Source organism: Eurosta solidaginis, chromosome 5, assembly GCF_040869045.1.
Source record: "Eurosta solidaginis isolate ZX-2024a chromosome 5, ASM4086904v1, whole genome shotgun sequence".
Lineage (NCBI taxonomy): Eukaryota > Metazoa > Arthropoda > Insecta > Diptera > Tephritidae > Eurosta > Eurosta solidaginis.
In genome coordinates this window covers 247,505,854-247,523,503 of record NC_090323.1, presented here as the reverse complement: position 1 = coordinate 247,523,503, position 17,650 = coordinate 247,505,854, and the positions used below count along the sequence as shown (strand labels likewise).

The following is a 17,650-nucleotide window of genomic DNA, read 5'->3' as shown; positions in this document are numbered from 1 at the left end:
TCTTCTCGGGAAAAGCAGGAGTCTTAGTGTTATCTCCCTTTGGCACCTCCGAGAAAGCCGGAGTCTTAGCGTTAACTCCCTTTAGCGCCTCCGATAAAGCCGGAGTCTTAGTGTTATCTCCCTTTGGCTTATCTCCTACTTTCTTAATTGGAACTTCCCTCTGACTCGCAGCTTTGGAGGTAGTTGCTACCTCGCTATTGGAGCCCATCTGTCTTACAGCTTTGGGCCTATTTGTCTTGTCTATGCGACTGCCCTGCCTCGCGGCTTTAGGACTGGGTCCTTTCTGCCTCTTGAAAGCAGGCTTGTCGCCTTCCGCCGAACGTTGCCTCTTCATTCTGCCATTCGACGCTTCTTCCTCCTCGTACCGGTTGCAAAACCAAGGGTTTCTCGCAGCAAACCTTTTGAACTGCCTTCGACCTACTTCTACCGCTTCATGGGCCCATTCCAAGCGCTCGATCTCCACTTCTGTTGGGTCGACCACTGCTCCCAAGCGTTGTACAATTCTTAGTGCTGCACGGTACTGCGAGAGAGCTCTTTTACTTCCTCTGCTCCGTACCCTTCTCCACTCTTCTACTCCGTTTTCATTTGTGTGCTTCTCCAACACGGAGTTCATTGAATCAGCACTACTCTCGCTCCCCGAGTCCGACGCATCGCTTAATTCGTATTTGTCGTCCTTGGATTGCGACTCAGTCCTCCTCTTTACATCATCCTTATTACAGTCAGGTAATGAGTCGTTCATCTTGGTCGTACGACCACCTGCCCGACAAGGCGGGCTCAGCGGTCCAGTATTATATACGGGGAAAGAACCGTACGCCACAGCAGCGCCCCTTACTGTGGTAAGGCCATTAATACTTCCCGAGGTGGCCCGGTATCGGGAAGGCTCCGTTCGAATACAGCCGAATTTATCCCCTGGCTGCAAATCGTCCAATAGGCACGGTCCGCATAACACCCTGGATTAGGGGGTTGGCAGTTCTTGGTCACCGACATCCCTCCGCCCTCGTATGAGGCGAAACGGTGTAGATGTCAGTCCTAAACAGCTCCGCCTCATAGTCGGGCGCTATGGAGTTCGGCTAAGCCCTCACACCAACGACAAGGTGCCTACCCTAGTGAGGGAAAAAATCGATAACACTCCGATAACAATTATATTAGTTTCTGAAAAAAAATTGATATCCTTTTTTAGCAAATCGACAACTTTTCGATAGGTAATTGAAAACTTTTCGATAATACTCCAATAAGAATCTGGTAACAATCCGATATCGAATTGATAACATATTGATAGCGTATCGATAATTTTTGGATGATAAATCCAAACCTTTTCTATAACTACACCTTTTCCAGTTTAAGTTCAGGAAATTGCAATTCAAGTTAAGAAAATTACAATTCAAGTTCTTTTTCTGAACTTGAATTGGAAATTTCTGAAATTGAATTGGAAATTTCTGAATTTAAATTAGAAATTCTGAACTTGAATTGTAATTTTCTGAAAGGAAAAGGTGTACTAAAACGTCGAAGTAAATCGATTTAATTTAATTTACTGCAATTAATTTTATTATTGATTTGAATTCGAGCTCAAGGCCTATAACAATATTTTTTATGATATTATATATATTAGACCGGGTCGATTTATTAACCGATATCGCGCCATCGATTTTACGATAGGATTTGGGCTCAGGAAAAAAAGTTCCACTACGTATACCCAAAAAAAATTTTCGAGACTGCGAAATATCATTTTTTTACTTTTTTCGACTCTGATTTTTAAGGTTTTTTTCATGACCTACTAATATCAGTTAACTTTCGTCCAAACAAATCGACCCACCCTAATATATATATATTTTTTTTAACGCCTAACGACTTGTAAGATAGCGGGTTCGAATCGAGTTTATGATACATTTAATGAAAATAATTTTTAAATTAGAACAGAAGAAAGAAACAAGTAAGGAAGGCTAAGTTCGGGTGTAACCGAACATTACATACTCAGTTGAGAGCTATGGAGACAAAATAAGGGAAAATCACTATGTAGAAAAATGAACCTAGAGTAACCCTGGAATGTGTTTGTATGACATGTGTATCAAACGGAAGGTATTAAAGAGTATTTTAAGAGGGAGTTGACCATAGTTCTATAGGTGGACGCCATTTAGGGATATCGCCATAAAGGTGGACCAGGGCTGACTCTAGAATTTGTTTCTACGATATGGGTATCAAATGAAATGTGTTAATGAGATTTTAAAAGAGAGTGGGCCTTATATAGTCGGATTTCGGCCATTTTTTATACCAATACAAATTGTGTTCAGATAATTACGTGAACTGAGTTTAGTAAAGATATATCGATTTTTGCTCAAGTTATCGTGTTAACGGCCGAGCGAAAGGACAGACGGTCGACTGTGTATAAATACTGGGCGTGGCTTCAACCAATTTCGCCCTTTTTCACAGAAAACAGTTATCGTCCTAGAATCTAAGCCTCTACCAAATTTCACAAGGATTGGTAAATTTTTGTTCGACTTATGGCAATAAAAGTATCCTAGAAAAATTAAATGAAAAAGGGCGGAGCCACGCCCATATTGAAATTTTGTATTTTGTTGCACCATATCATAACTGGAGTTGAATGTTGACATAATTTTCTTATATACTGTAAAGATATTAACTTTTTTTTTAAATTTGACTTAAAAGATTTTTTTTTAAAAGTGGCCGTGGTCGTTCTCCGATTTCGCTAATTTTTATTGAGCGTACATATAGTAATAGGAGTAACGTTCCTGCCAAATTTCATCATGATATCTTCAACGTCTGCCAAATTACAGCTTGCAAAATTTCTAAATTACCTTCTTTTAAAAGTGGGCGGTGACACGCCCATTGTCCAAAATTTTACTAATTTTCTATTCTGCGTCATAAGTTCAACTCACCTACCAAGTTTCATCGCTTTATCCGTCTTTGGTAAGGAATTATCGCGATATAATTATTGTTATTTTTAAATTTTTCTAAATTTGAAAAATTGTATTTTGTTTTTGGAATAGTAAGTAGAAAATTTTTCAGACAACCTGCCATAGCTGCGCAGATAGATCCATTTCGAAGGGTGCTAAGCCTTCATCATCAGTACGCTTTAGGCATGCTGCGCTAACCATTTAGCTATACAGCGGTGGTTTGTTTGACTGGCAAATTTGCTACTTCTATTCATTTTTACCAACTATCTTTATTCAGTGTTGCGCTCCGCCCCTTTTTTGTCTAAGCAATTTTCAATGTTTCGGGAGCCATAACTCAAAGAAAAATTTACATATCGGAACCAAATTGGCTACACATATTTTCCTTATAGCAGGAAATATTTCTAGTCAAAATGGATAAGATTGGTTAAGGACCACTCCCACTTCTATACAAATGACTTTAAAAAGAGTCGTAGGCAAAAATATTAAGTTAAATCTTAGCGAAAAATAGTTTTTTACCAATCTTATTTTTATTGTTCTGTTATATCTTTATTTTAAAATAAACAGTGCAGAAAACTGCATTATTATCCGCTCAAGGTCATTGGTGTTAGCCTCTGTATCCTTTTTGCTTCTTTTAAACGAAAATTAGTTCAGAATAGAACCATATGTACATACATATATGTATTATTGCGCAGCCTTGTAACCAGGCATGCTTAACCAACGAACCGATATCATTTCGTTACGATAATTAACGTTAATAAACGAAACAAAGTCATTTTGTTTCGTTTATTAACGTTAAGAACGTCAAATTAACAAAATGATTTTGTTTCGTTTTCTGCCATATCAAAACGAAATCAAATCGTTTATGTTGATTATTAATTTCAAACTATGCTGGCAAAGCTGATTGATGGCGGAGTCAGTAAAGGTGAAAGCATTAGCCAAGCTGATTGCAACTTTTCTCATGAATTTTGACAGTACGAACATTTCTCAGAGTATTTTTGACATTACCACCAACGAATTACACAAACAAATTACATGGAGTTTGTGTGTATGTCCGCTCGCTGTTACCACCTTACGGCTTCACGGCTATAGCATTGCCAGCACAATTCAAACATAAAGTATCACGTTTTTGTTAACGTTTTTAACGTTAACGAAGGCTTTTCGTTTCAGTTAAAAACGAGATACAATTTATCTTGATAATTTGTTTATCGATAATATTTCAACGGAAACGGTGGAAATTTTTTGATAAACGATTAGCTTAACGTTAAGGTGCATCCCTGCTTGTAACATTATTAAGCACACAAAACAAACAACAACAGTATTTCAAGTGTACAGCTGGGTATATAATGTTCGGTTACACCCAAACTTAGGCTTCCTTACTTATTATATATGCTTTCCTTAGTTTCAGAAAACTTTCTAGGTGTGCCTGCTCCATATTTTCTTACACTTCTGTTACATAGTCATAAAATGTTTTCAGATGCATACACCAAAAATGCAGATGTGTTTGAAGTTACATTGGGTGTGCCACAATACAACGATCGCCTTACATACGAGTGTGCTTACACAGAATAATAATAGAAAAAAAACCCATACAAAGAAATCGCAATGATTTGCAATCTTATCAGATTGATAAGCAACAATTTCCGATAGCTATAATGCTCTGATAATTTAAAACAACAATAAATTGCAGTTAAATATCCTTTTAAGTTAACATTTGACAAATTTAAAAAATTCATTCATGATTTGCACTTTAAGCTCATAGCAGCATTTAAAAAGCAAAAATTATGTACCAAAATAAGGTGAAGCTTTTAAACATTTCATTACAATGAGTACAAAAAACATTTGGACAATACACAAGAGTGTCGTATTCGTGTAAAACTTTAAGATTTTAGTTAATTTCATGGTTTCAATATGAAATTTGATTGAAGCATAGGCACATACGGCGAAAAGGATACCTTGTGGATGGCCTAATTGATATAACACAATATACATTTTTCAACTCAACTTACCATTTATTTATTTTAAATATTTTTCAGATAAACTCAAAATACAGTGAAGAATTGGCCCAAGAATGCCTGGAATGGATCAAGATCGTTACTGGCGAACCAATCAACACAGCTGGTGATATGGACAACTTTTTTGAAGTGTTAAAGGATGGTGTGCTCTTATGCAAATTAGCCAACTCACTACAACCAGGCTCAGTCAAGAAAGTCAACGAAAGTAAAATGGCGTTCAAATGCATGGAAAATATATCCGGTTAGTAAAATTTCTACATATATATCTAAATTTTTTTTTTTTTTGCTTACAAGCAAAGTAAGAACAACAGTATAGTAAGGAAGTTTATTTTCTTGTGAAAACGAATATAATGTACTCTGCTGTTGTTGTAGTAGGAGTGAAGTTGGGTTAGAGAAGGGATAAGAGAGTAATGAGTCATTTGTTCATTTTCTCTAAGGATAAACGCCTGCATAGTAAACAGTCTAGCAATGCATTCAACTATTAATCCTAATAGTTCAAAACAAGAAACCTTTTACTTCATATTCGGAACTGCCTTTCTCTTGAAACTATGGGCACTTATCTCAGATCGCCATTTAAAATGAACGAAATCGAACTATAACCACGCCAACTTTTTCGATATCGAAAATTTCGAAAAATAAAAAAAAATGCCAAAATTCTATACCAAATACATGTCCTAGTAACCATCGCCGTTTGTAGACCTTACAATTTTTCTCTAATATCTATTTCTGTAAACTTTTTAAAAACTTACTTTTCTTTTACTTTGCTTGTTGGGTAATTGAAAATGTTTAGAGTTTCACCTTTATTTACCTAGAGTCTCACATCCAGAGTAATTAGAAACATTTTTTTGATATGATATTTTTTTGAAATGTGCCTATTTGTTTATGCAGAGCTGCTCAACCCCATGCAATATTATGGCACCAAAAAATTTTGTATTCAAATTTTATTCATTCAAAAAAGTTTTTATTTGTTAAGAGCCGTCATTCGATACTTGGGCAAATTACTCGATGTTTATATTTATATTTCTCAAGGTAGTCGCTGGTTTTTTTTTAGCCAGATATGTTTGTAAAATGCTTTCTATATATTTTCGTAGCGTATTTGTGTACACCGCAGAAATATATAAAGGATGCAGTTAAAGAAAAATAACCAAAACATCCTTGAGAAAACATTCAGCATGAATTGTTTGCTTTGTTGTTGCCAAAGTATCGAGTAACGGCTCTCAACAAATAAAAACTCTTTGATTGATTAAGGCAATAAAAATTACTTCAGCCAGTTAAGGGTTTGAGCTAGGAATTTGAGATAAGACTTGGAAACTTGCATACGCCTATTTAGACTCAGTTTTTCACCACAATTCCGAAGGTGTAACTCCGGTAATAATTCACGTGTCGTAAAATAAATTGGTGGAGATGATCTGAATGCCTGTTATTGACTGAGTGGAATTCTTGTGCTGGATTTTGAGAATTAAGTTGAATTGCTCTTGAGTATTGTGATGATAAGGCGATCTACGAAATGTTCTAAGCAATCGATAAATTGAAACTTTTGAGCTTTTTGAACATTTAAAAACTAATTTTTTTTTAAATGCAAAAAAAAATGTCAGTGTATGTATATACAATTTTGTACATGTATTGCGATTTGCACTTCAATATTGTGGCGAATGTTAGCATCACTATGTTGTTAGTAAATAAAGGCACAACAACAATAAAGCTAGCTGCCACTCTTGTCTACATGAACAAATCAATCATCATTTACATACATACATACACAGCAACGAAGAGATACTCACAAACACATGTAATCATCAGCCGAAGTAGTTACTCACACATGCACCCGCATATAGCTACAAGATAAACATAAACTTCAAATATACATGTTTATAGATGGTAACCAAGCAGACGATACAAAAGTTCTAGAAGGCGAAACGTCTAGACCTTAGGAGAAATATGCGAACGAAGCAACGGAGAGTATTAAAGCAGCGCAAGCTGAGTAATCAGATTCAGTTTGATTTAACACGCTAGTTGCGAGGTGAAATTGTGCAGTATAATTGTACTAGTCACAAAGTAGTCTAATAAAGACCATTTTGCAATACAGAATATTTGAGTGATTTATTCAACAGTTTAGCGATTCGAACGTTAGCAGAAGGTTTCAAATAAGCGGAATTTCCCTAAATTCGCAGCACTAATTTATGAATCCGCATGATTCAATTACTAGAGGTTTGTTTTCCAATGATGACAGAGCTTTGACACTCCCAACGTAAAAATCTGGGCGGGTTGCTTTTACGAAGCAAGGAAAACGGGGAATAATTCAATCCCTTTCAGCGAAAATTGTAGGAGAAAAGTACCATTAGTAGTATATTAGAAGTGATACTAAATTTGTAAATACCAACAGGTTTTGGGGAAATAGTTCATTTTCTACTAAATATTTGGAGAATTGATAGAGTTATGTTGGTTTGGCAATTCTTTCAGAATTTACTTAAATAATGCCGTACGTCAGAATTTTATTCAACATACACTATCTCAAAATTTTTTTCAAAAACCCTCTCTGAGCATAAGTTCAATGCATTTTGACATAAGAGAGAGTTAATGAAAATTATTTGAGATAAGGCGTTCTTCAACCTAATTCTTATATAGGGTGTTTCTGTGACAAATCCTAATATGGTAAATTTTTGAAAAATATGTTGAGATAGGACGATTTCGAACTGGCAGCCGCAATGAACTGACAAAAAAATAAATGGCTTATGGCCTTGGAAGTTTATAATCCGGCCTTGACTTTGACAGAGGAGCTAAGCTTTTGTGCGGTCCTGCTACACATGGAGTATTTACCTTTTTATTCTGAAATTTCGGAAAGCTCTTTTCCGTTTAAGTATTCATGGAAGTGTTCAGGATAGACCGATAATTTAAAATATTCGGAACACATTCGGTTGATACTTCCTCACGAGGTCCCCATATATCAAATAAGTATATACATAATATTCGAAAATAAACCAATTCCACAAATTCTTTAGTGGAGACGAATGTTCCGACAATACGTAATGAATAAATTAACATGCTCAATGGGTACATTTCGTTATGGCATCTCCATTGTTTACTAATGACATTTAAGTGAATCGATTTACTAGACGAGTTGAACTTTAAATTGATCTAGGATTGATCTAGGATTCGTAGGTTCATAGGTTTGTTGTCCGTACTTTTCATAAAATTACCTATGTTCAGTCACACTTATAGATCATGGAATATTTAATAAATTCATCATAAAATTAAAAAATTGTTCTAAGGAATTATGCAGTTCCGTACTTATCGGGTATTTGTAAACTGGTTGCTTCCTATGCTACTAATATTTTTCGAAAAATCGCAAAGAAACAACACAGTTACCGGATGTAAATTCGATTTGTGAGAAAAATGGCTGCAGTTGTCAAAAAATTTGTCAGCCGGAGCAAACCTCTTGTGATTGAATCATGATGAATCGGAATGGCAGATAAAAATTGTGCGTGTTTTTTTTAAGAAAAATGCTCATACGGCTTAATTTTATTTTACACAGCACATGGGTATAAACATTTTATAAACAAAGCAGTCATAAACATGTACATTAGACTGGGTCGATTTATTAACCGATATCGCGCCATCGATTTTTCGATAGAATTTGGGCTCAGGAAAAAAGTTTCACTACGCATACCCAAAAAAATAATTTTCGAGCCTGCGAAATTTCATTTTTTGACGTTTTTTCGACTTTGATTTGTAAGGTTTTTTCATGACTAGAGTTGGGATTCTACCGGGTATTTACCATTTTTATGGGTAAATACCAGGAAAATACCCGTAATATTCGTTTTTTGTATCTTTTTTTGGGTATTTAAAAATCATTTGAATCGAGGCTGCTTGGAATTACAATTCAGCAATTAAATTTGTACGTCATTTGAAATTAAAAAATTTTCGTTATGATTTTAAGCAAACAACCCAGCAAACACTCGGAGTCAACAATTAGTCTGAAAGAAGTCGTAGGTAGAAGGGTAAAAGAAAATTTAATTTAACTTAGAATGCAAAAATTATCATTTATCAACTATTTATGTTCGTCACAGCGAGTTTGGAACAAATTTTGCAACTTTGTTACGACAATTTCTCATTTTAATACAAAATGAATTATATTTGTAAATTATTGTTACCCTTTCTATTTTTTTTTTTTTTTTTTTTGTATAAGCATCGACGTATTTCCGCTCATGGACGTTTCTCGAACTTTTTAATGTGACCGCAAAGCTGCCACGCTCTGTCCAGGTGTGTCGAACTATATATGACCCCAATAAGCGCTGACGATGCCTAATAAATAGGCCATATAGTGTCAGATAATCAGAGTTTATTAGAGTTAAAAATGATGCCGGAAAGTTCCAGTAGAGCATAATATGAGCTGTTTAAACGCCTTTTGAGACTTATGTCGGACTCTTATTTAGGCTCAAATGATATACGTTAATAGGCTCATATAGGACGACCATTGCAAGAAGGGAAGTACATTGGTTTCGGCCTCCCAAATGAGCACATACCGAATGTAAACGCTCCAATTTAGATATTTTCCGACTCTTTTTTGACTTAAAATGCTTACTGGGTAAACTTAAACTTGAAAAACGCTGGATTACAGATTAAAACTAATTCAACCGATAGTGTAACCCCCATAGCATAATGCAGGGCCGTAGAAAGAAAATCCGGGCCCGGGACTAAACAATTTACGGGCCCCTATAAAAAATCCACTAATACATTTGATTAACTTGAATTAATGACGTCTCATTCATGAATCATTATTGATGGATTACATCAAAAAAATTTTTTGCCACATCAACTAAATGATTTTTGGACTAAGAGCTGACAATAAAATTAACACAGAATATTTACTATTTATACTATTTTATTGTAACGTAGAAATAAAATTCTCTTTTAACAGCCACATATTGTTTCAAATAATCTTGTCTAGTTATTTGGTAACATTTTAATACATTTCTTATAAATTTAATGATGATTATAAATTTTAATTATTCAATATAGAAAGTTCGGATATCAAAGAGTGGCTTTACTTGTTTTTTTCGCTGCAAAATTTTTATAATAATATCAAAATTTAACTGTCTTGCCAAAACGGATTCAACACAAAGCGTGGCAAGTCCTGAAACTCGCTCTTGAGATGAACACGATCTATGAAAGCTTTTGATTCTTGAAAGGACGCTGAAGGAACGTTCTGCACTAGCTACAGTGACAGGTATAGTGCCAAAGATACGTAAAGAAACACAAATGTTGGGGAAAATCGTATACAGATTTGTAACATATGTAGATGGCATTTAGCAATTCCAACGGTGACGAACCTTTATCAAAATTTACTTCGTAAATGTGTTTCAAGTGAATTATTTTGCTGCGCTCGCCCGAACCGTAGTTTCATCCATGTCTTCAAATTGCCATAAAAAGGAAAACGTATCGCTCAAATTTCTCATAGCTGCAAATCGTTCAGTAATGCCAGTGATTACCGAATCAACGGTCACCAGGAATGTATTGTTTTTAAAATCAGACTGAATCATCCGTAATAATCTCATTTAAATTATCTTCAGAACGTCTTTTGGGTTTTCTCTTTCGAATGTCCGGAAACTTTGGCGAGATGTTCAATTGAGTAGCAACTTTTTTGCATTCGTTTAAAATTGTTTCCCATTGGCTCCTGATCAACTTCAAATCAGCTAATAAGGCATCTAGATGTCGGACCTCAACATCTCTGGTGGCGTCTCTAGCTTGGAGGACCACGTTTTTTTTCAATTGTGGTAGTCAGTATTTTGAACCAAATTGAGGACAGCAAGATACATTCGAACTTGTTGATGTACTTGAGTATGCCGGTAACATCGCCGTATGCTTGCGCAGTCAAATTTGGCTTTTGGCTGAAAGACTATGAAGAGAGCTCGGTACATTTTTTTTGAGGATGTCCCATCGTTGTGGAGTGCTGCTGAAAATAGTAAAACATTTTTGTAGAACTCCGAAGAAAGTAATTGCAGCCGTACAACATTCTGCAGCATCAACACCACATAAATTGAGACTGTGGGTTGCACAAGGCGAGTAATCAACATTCGAGTTTTTGTCGAGAATGTGAGGTAGTGCTCCGTTGTAAGCTCCTTTCATATTGGCGCCGTTATCGTACCCTTGTCCACGACAATCTTTTAATGGGATTTCATGTTTACCTAGAGTATGGCAAATTAGATCAGCGATTTTCTGACGAGTTTTTTGGTTACAATTCACGAAAGCCAAAAACCGTTCTTGAATTGTAAAATTTGTTGCTTTCGAATTGAAATGGAGTTAGCGAAAAATGAACGTAGTCAACGTGACTAGCATCAGGCATAGCATCAACGATAATAGCAAAATACTTGGCTTTCGTGCCTTGATCTAATATAGTTTCCCTCACGTGTTTGCCCAATTTCTATAAACTCGTTCTGAATGTCTGGGGAAAGATAGTGTACTTGAAAATGTTTGTGCTGCTGTTGTGAAATCCTAACTTTCTCCAAATGATCTCTAAGTATAGGATCATAATGGCTTATGAGATCTTAGATGCCCAAAAAATGTCCATCGTTTTGTTCACCAAGACCTTCGCCTTGAAAGCTAGACCTCTTTCACCCAAAAATAAAATAGTGTCCAAAATTCTATATATAATGTCTTTCCATTTTTGAGTTTCGGTGATTAGCTGTTCGATGATAAGTGTATCATTTGTAAAGATCGCCATTGCATATAACATATAATGTGATATTGAGTATTTTCGTGTGATGGCAGTTTATCGTATAGCTTCTTCCATACCTGGAATTTCGAATATCCGCACAACAAATTTTAGGTCGATAAAGTATTGGTGCTTAACAGACGACCTGGTAGACAATAAAAAGCATTGCTACTGGCACTCCACACTAACCAGTCACCCTCCACTTTCTCCATTTGGCAAGATTCTGTTTAACAACGAGGTAGGAAATGCCTCGTCATGACAATCACGTGGAAAAATAACAGGGCACTTTTGATGACCTCGACGAATTATTTCTTTGACTTCTTCAGATCGCAAAAACTCATTATTGACGGTACCGATATCGAAGTCATTTAAATAATCTGGATTTTGATACAGAGTTGGTGGTATTGTTGGAAGACTTTTTGAAGATGAACCTTCATCAGTGTCACCACGAAAACTTTACAATTTCGGATTCATGTAAACATACATTTTTGTTTGATGTTTTTATTGTCTCAGGCAAAAATCGTTATCAATATTCATTGCTTTTGAAATTCGGCTTAATATTTGGACATGGAACAACTAAAGACTCTCCTGAATTAAAAAAAAAATGTCTTAGTACCTCTAAATCGCGGGACCCCTGAGAAACACATTTTTGCTTGATGCTTTTATTATCTCCTCAGGCCCAGGCCAAAATCGTTATCAATATTCATTGCTTTTGAAATTCGGCTTAATATTTGGACATGGAACAACTAAAGACTCTCCTGAATTAAAAAAAAAATGTCTTAGTACCGCTAAATCGCGGGCCCCCTGAGAAACAGATTTTTGCTTGATTTTTTTATTGTCTTCTCAGGCCCAGGCAAAAAATCATTATCAATATTCGTTGCTTTTGAAATTCGGCTTAAAATTTGCACATGGAACAACTAAAGACTCTCCTGAATTAAAAAAAAAATGTCTTAGTACCGCTAAATCGCGGGCCCCCTGAGAAACACATTTTTGCTTGATGCTTTTATTGTCTCCTCAGGCCCAGGCAAAAATCGTTATCAATATTCATTGCTTTTGAAATTCGGCTTAATATTTGGACATGGAACAACTAAAGACTCTCCTGAATTAAAAAAAAAATTTCTTAGTACCGCTAAATCGCGGGCCCCCTGAGAAACAGATTTTTGCTTGATTTTTTTATTGTCTTCTCAGGCCCAGGCAAAAAATCATTATCAATATTCGTTGCTTTTGAAATTCGGCTTAAAATTTGCACATGGAACAACTAAAGACTCTCCTGAATTAAAAAAAAATGTCTTAGTACCGCTAAATCGCGGGCCCCCTGAGAAACAAATTTTTGCTTGATTTTTTTATTGTCTTCTCAGGCCCAGGCAAAAAATCATTATCAATATTCGTTGCTTTTGATATTCGGCTTAAAATTTGCACATGGAACAACTAAAGACTCTCCTGAATTAAATAAAAATGTCTTAGTACCGCTAAATCGCGGGCCCCCTGAGAAACAGATTTTTGCTTGATTTTTTTATTGTCTTCTCAGGCCCAGGCAAAATATCATTATCAATATTCGTTGCTTTTGATATTCGGCTTAAAATTTGCACATGGAAGAACTAAAGACTCTCCTGAATTAAAAAAAAAAATGTCTTAGTACCGTTAAATCGCGGGCCCCCTGAGAAACACATTTTTGCTTGATGCTTTTATTGTCTCCTCAGGCCCAGGCAAAATATCATTATCAATATTCGTTGCTTTTGATATTCGGCTTAAAATTTGCACATGGAAGAACTAAAGACTCTCCTGAATTAAAAAAAAAAATGTCTTAGTACCGCTAAATCGCGGGCCCCCTGAGAAACAGATTTTTGCTTGATTTTTTTATTGTCTTCTCAGGCCCAGGCAAAAAATCATTATCAATATTCGTTGCTTTTGAAATTCGGCTTAAAATTTGCACATGGAACAACTAAAGACTCTCCTGAATTAAAAAAAAATGTCTTAGTACCGCTAAATCGCGGGCCCCCTGAGAAACAAATTTTTGCTTGATTTTTTTATTGTCTTCTCAGGCCCAGGCAAAAAATCATTATCAATATTCGTTGCTTTTGATATTCGGCTTAAAATTTGCACATGGAACAACTAAAGACTCTCCTGAATTAAATAAAAATGTCTTAGTACCGCTAAATCACGGGCCCCCTGAGAAACAGATTTTTGCTTGACTTTTTTATTGTCTTCTCAGGCCCAGGCAAAATATCATTATCAATATTCGTTGCTTTTGATATTCGGCTTAAAATTTGCACATGGAAGAACTAAAGACTCTCCTGAATTAAAAAAAAAAATGTCTTAGTACCGCTAAATCGCGGGCCCCCTGAGAAACACATTTTTGCTTGATGCTTTTATTGTCTCCTCAGGCCCAGGCAAAAATCGTTATCAATATTCATTGCTTTTGAAATTCGGCTTAATATTTGGATATGGAACAACTAAAGACTCTCCTGAATTAAAAAAAAAATGTCTTAGTACCGCTAAATCGCGGGCCCCCTGAGAAACAGATTTTTGCTTGATTTTTTTATTGTCTTCTCAGGCCCAGGCAAAAAATCATTATCAATATTCGTTGCTTTTGATATTCGCCTTAAAATTTGCACATGGAAGAACTAACGACTCTCCTGAATTAAAAGAAAATGTCTTAGTACCTCTAAATCGCGGGACCCCTGAGAAACACATTTTTGCTTGATGCTTTTATTGTCTCCTCAGGCCCAGGCAAAAATCGTTATCAATATTCATTGCTTTTGAAATTCGGCTTAATATTTGGACATGGAACAACTAAAGACTCTCCTGAATTAAAAAAAAATGTCTTAGTACCGCTAAATCGCGGGCCCCCTGAGAAACAGATTTTTGCTTGATTTTTTTATTGTCTTCTCAGGCCCAGGCAAAAAATCATTATCAATATTCGTTGCTTCTGATATTCGGCTTAAAATTTGCACATGGAAGAACTAAAGACTCTCCTGAATTAAAAAAAAATGTCTTAGTACCGCTAAATCGCGGGCCCCCTGAGAAACAGATTTTTGCTTGATTTTTTTATTGTCTTCTCAGGCCCAGGCAAAAAATCATTATCAATATTCGTTGCTTTTGAAATTCGGCTTAAAATTTGCACATGGAACAACTAAAGACTCTCCTGAATTAAAAAAAAATGTCTTAGTACCGCTAAATCGCGGGCCCCCTGAGAAACACATTTTTGCTTGATATTTTTATTGTCTTCTCAGGCCCAGGCAAAAAATCATTATCAATATTCGTTGCTTTTGATATTCGGCTTAAAATTTGCACATGGAACAACTAAAGACTCTCCTGAATTAAAAAAAATGTCTTAGTACCGCTAAATCGCGGGCCCCCTGAGAAACAAATTTTTGCTTGATATTTTTATTGTCTTCTCAGGCCCAGGCAAAAAATCATTATCAATATTCGTTGCTTTTGATATTCGGCTTAAAATTTGCACATGGAACAACTAAAGACTCTCCTGAATTAAAAAAAATGTCTTAGTACCGCTAAATCGCGGGCCCCCTGAGAAACAGATTTTTGCTTGATTTTTTTATTGTCTTCTCAGGCCCAGGCAAAAAATCATTATCAATATTCGTTGCTTTTGAAATTCGGCTTAAAATTTGCACATGGAACATGGAATTAAAAAAAATGTCTTAGTACCGCTAAATCGCGGGCCCCCTGAGAAACAGATTTTTGCTTGATTTTTTTATTGTCTTCTCAGGCCCAGGCAAAAAATCATTATCAATATTCGTTGCTTTTGATATTCGGCTTAAAATTTGCACATGGAAGAACTAAAGACTCTCCTGAATTAAAAAAAAAATGTCTTAGTACCGCTAAATCGCGGGCCCCCTGAGAAACACATTTTTGCTTGATGCTTTTATTGTCTCCTCAGGCCCAGGCAAAAATCGTTATCAATATTCATTGCTTTTGAAATTCGGCTTAATATTTGGACATGGAACAACTAAAGACTCTGCTGAATTAAAAAAAAAAATGTCTTAGTACCGCTAAATCGCGGGCCCCCTGAGAAACAGATTTTTGCTTGATTTTTTTATTGTCTTCTTAGGCCCAGGCAAAAAATCATTATCAATGTTCGTTGCTTTTGAAATTCGGCTTAAAATTTGCACATGGAACAACTAAAGACTCTCCTGAATTAAAAAAAAAATGTCTTAGTACCGCTAAATCGCGGGCCCCCTGAGAAACACATTTTTGCTTGATGCTTTTATTGTCTCCTCAGGCCCAGGCAAAAATCGTTATCTATATTTATTGCTTTTGAAATTCGGCTTAATATTTGGACATGGAACAACTAAAGACTCTCCTGAATTAAAAAAAAATGTCTTAGTACCGCTAAATCGCGGGCCCCCTGAGAAACAGATTTTTGCTTGATTTTTTTATTGTCTTCTCAGGCCCAGGCAAAAAATCATTATCAATATTCGTTGCTTTTGAAATTCGGCTTAAAATTTGCACATGGAAGAACTAAAGACTCTCCTGAATTAAAAAAAAAATGTCTTAGTACCGCTAAATCGCGGGCCCCCTGAGAAACACATTTTTGCTTGATGCTTTTATTGTCTCCTCAGGCCCAGGCAAAAATCGTTATCAATATTCATTGCTTTTGAAATTCGGCTTAATATTTGGACATGGAACAACTAAAGACTCTCCTGAATTAAAAAAAAATTTCTTAGTACCGCTAAATCGCGGGCCCCCTGAGAAACAGATTTTTGCTTGATTTTTTTATTGTCTTCTCAGGCCCAGGCAAAAAATCATTATCAATATTCGTTGCTTTTGAAATTCGGCTTAAAATTTGCACATGGAACAACTAAAGACTCTCCTGAATTAAAAAAAAATGTCTTAGTACCGCTAAATCGCGGGCCCCCTGAGAAACACATTTTTGCTTGATGCTTTTATTGTCTCCTCAGGCCCAGGCAAAAATCGTTATCAATATTCATTGCTTTTGAAGTTCGGCTTAATATTTGGACATGGAACAACTAAAGACTCTCCTGAATTAAAAAAAAAATGTCTTAGTACCGCTAAATCGCGGGCCCCTTGAGAAACAGATTTTTGCTTGATTTTTTTATTGTCTTCTCAGGCCCAGGCAAAAAATCATTATCAATATTCGTTGCTTTTGATATTCGGCTTAAAATTTGCACATGGAAGAACTAAAGACTCTCCTGAATTAAAAGAAAATGTCTTAGTACCTCTAAATCGCGGGACCCCTGAGAAACACATTTTTGCTTGATGCTTTTATTGTCTCCTCAGGCCCAGGCAAAAATCGTTATCAATATTCATTGCTTTTGAAGTTCGGCTTAATATTTGGACATGGAACAACTAAAGACTCTCCTGAATTAAAAAAAAAATGTCTTAGTACCGCTAAATCGCGGGCCCCTTGAGAAACAGATTTTTGCTTGATTTTTTTATTGTCTTCTCAGGCCCAGGCAAAAAATCATTATCAATATTCGTTGCTTTTGATATTCGGCTTAAAATTTGCACATGGAAGAACTAAAGACTCTCCTGAATTAAAAGAAAATGTCTTTGTACCTCTAAATCGCGGGCCCCCTGAGAAACAGATTTTTGCTTGATTTTTTTATTGTCTTCTCAGGCCCAGGCAAAAAATCATTATCAATATTCTTTGCTTTTGAAATTCGGCTTAAAATTTGCACATGGAAGAACAGAAGACTCTCCTGAATTAAAAAAAATGTCTTAGTACCTCTAAATCGTGGGCCCCCTGGGAAATCCCGGGCCCTGGGGGAATCCCCCATCCCCCCCACCTCTCGTCGGGCCTGGGATAATGGATAACTACCCACCAATATAGGACAAATTGGGTACATTTTGGATTGAATTAGTGTGTTTGTTTCCCATATTTTCCAAAAGATTATTTTTACTCTTCTTTGGGGAGGGGCCATAATTAAGAGGAAGGTGTGCAGGGGCACGCCACAGGGGGTGTCCTATCTCCTCTGCTCTGGGTTGTGGTAGTCAAAGAGCTTCTTGTGGAGCTGGAAGCCAATGGTTGTCGG

At 36.0% G+C, this 17,650-nt stretch overlaps 2 protein-coding genes across 3 annotated transcripts in view; one reads left to right on the top strand and one right to left on the bottom strand.

Moving 5' to 3' along the window:
* LOC137253109 (uncharacterized) overlaps positions 1 to 17,650 on the bottom strand; it is a 486,773-nt gene that overhangs the window by 196,011 nt on the left and 273,112 nt on the right. The window lies entirely within an intron of this gene.
* The window catches only part of Chd64 (calponin 3), a 97,072-nt gene that overhangs the window by 71,322 nt on the left and 8,100 nt on the right, over positions 1 to 17,650 (top strand). Inside the window, exons 1-2 of one of the 2 annotated variants that reach the window (XM_067789473.1) lie at positions 4,573 to 4,708; positions 4,946 to 5,165. In XM_067789473.1, coding sequence (XP_067645574.1) covers positions 4,694 to 4,708; positions 4,946 to 5,165 — 235 coding nt within the window. In that variant the 5' untranslated portion in view covers positions 4,573 to 4,693. Of the gene's footprint in view, positions 1 to 4,572; positions 4,709 to 4,945; positions 5,166 to 17,650 lie in introns of those variants that run through there. The other variant, XM_067789472.1, reaches the window with a different exon arrangement.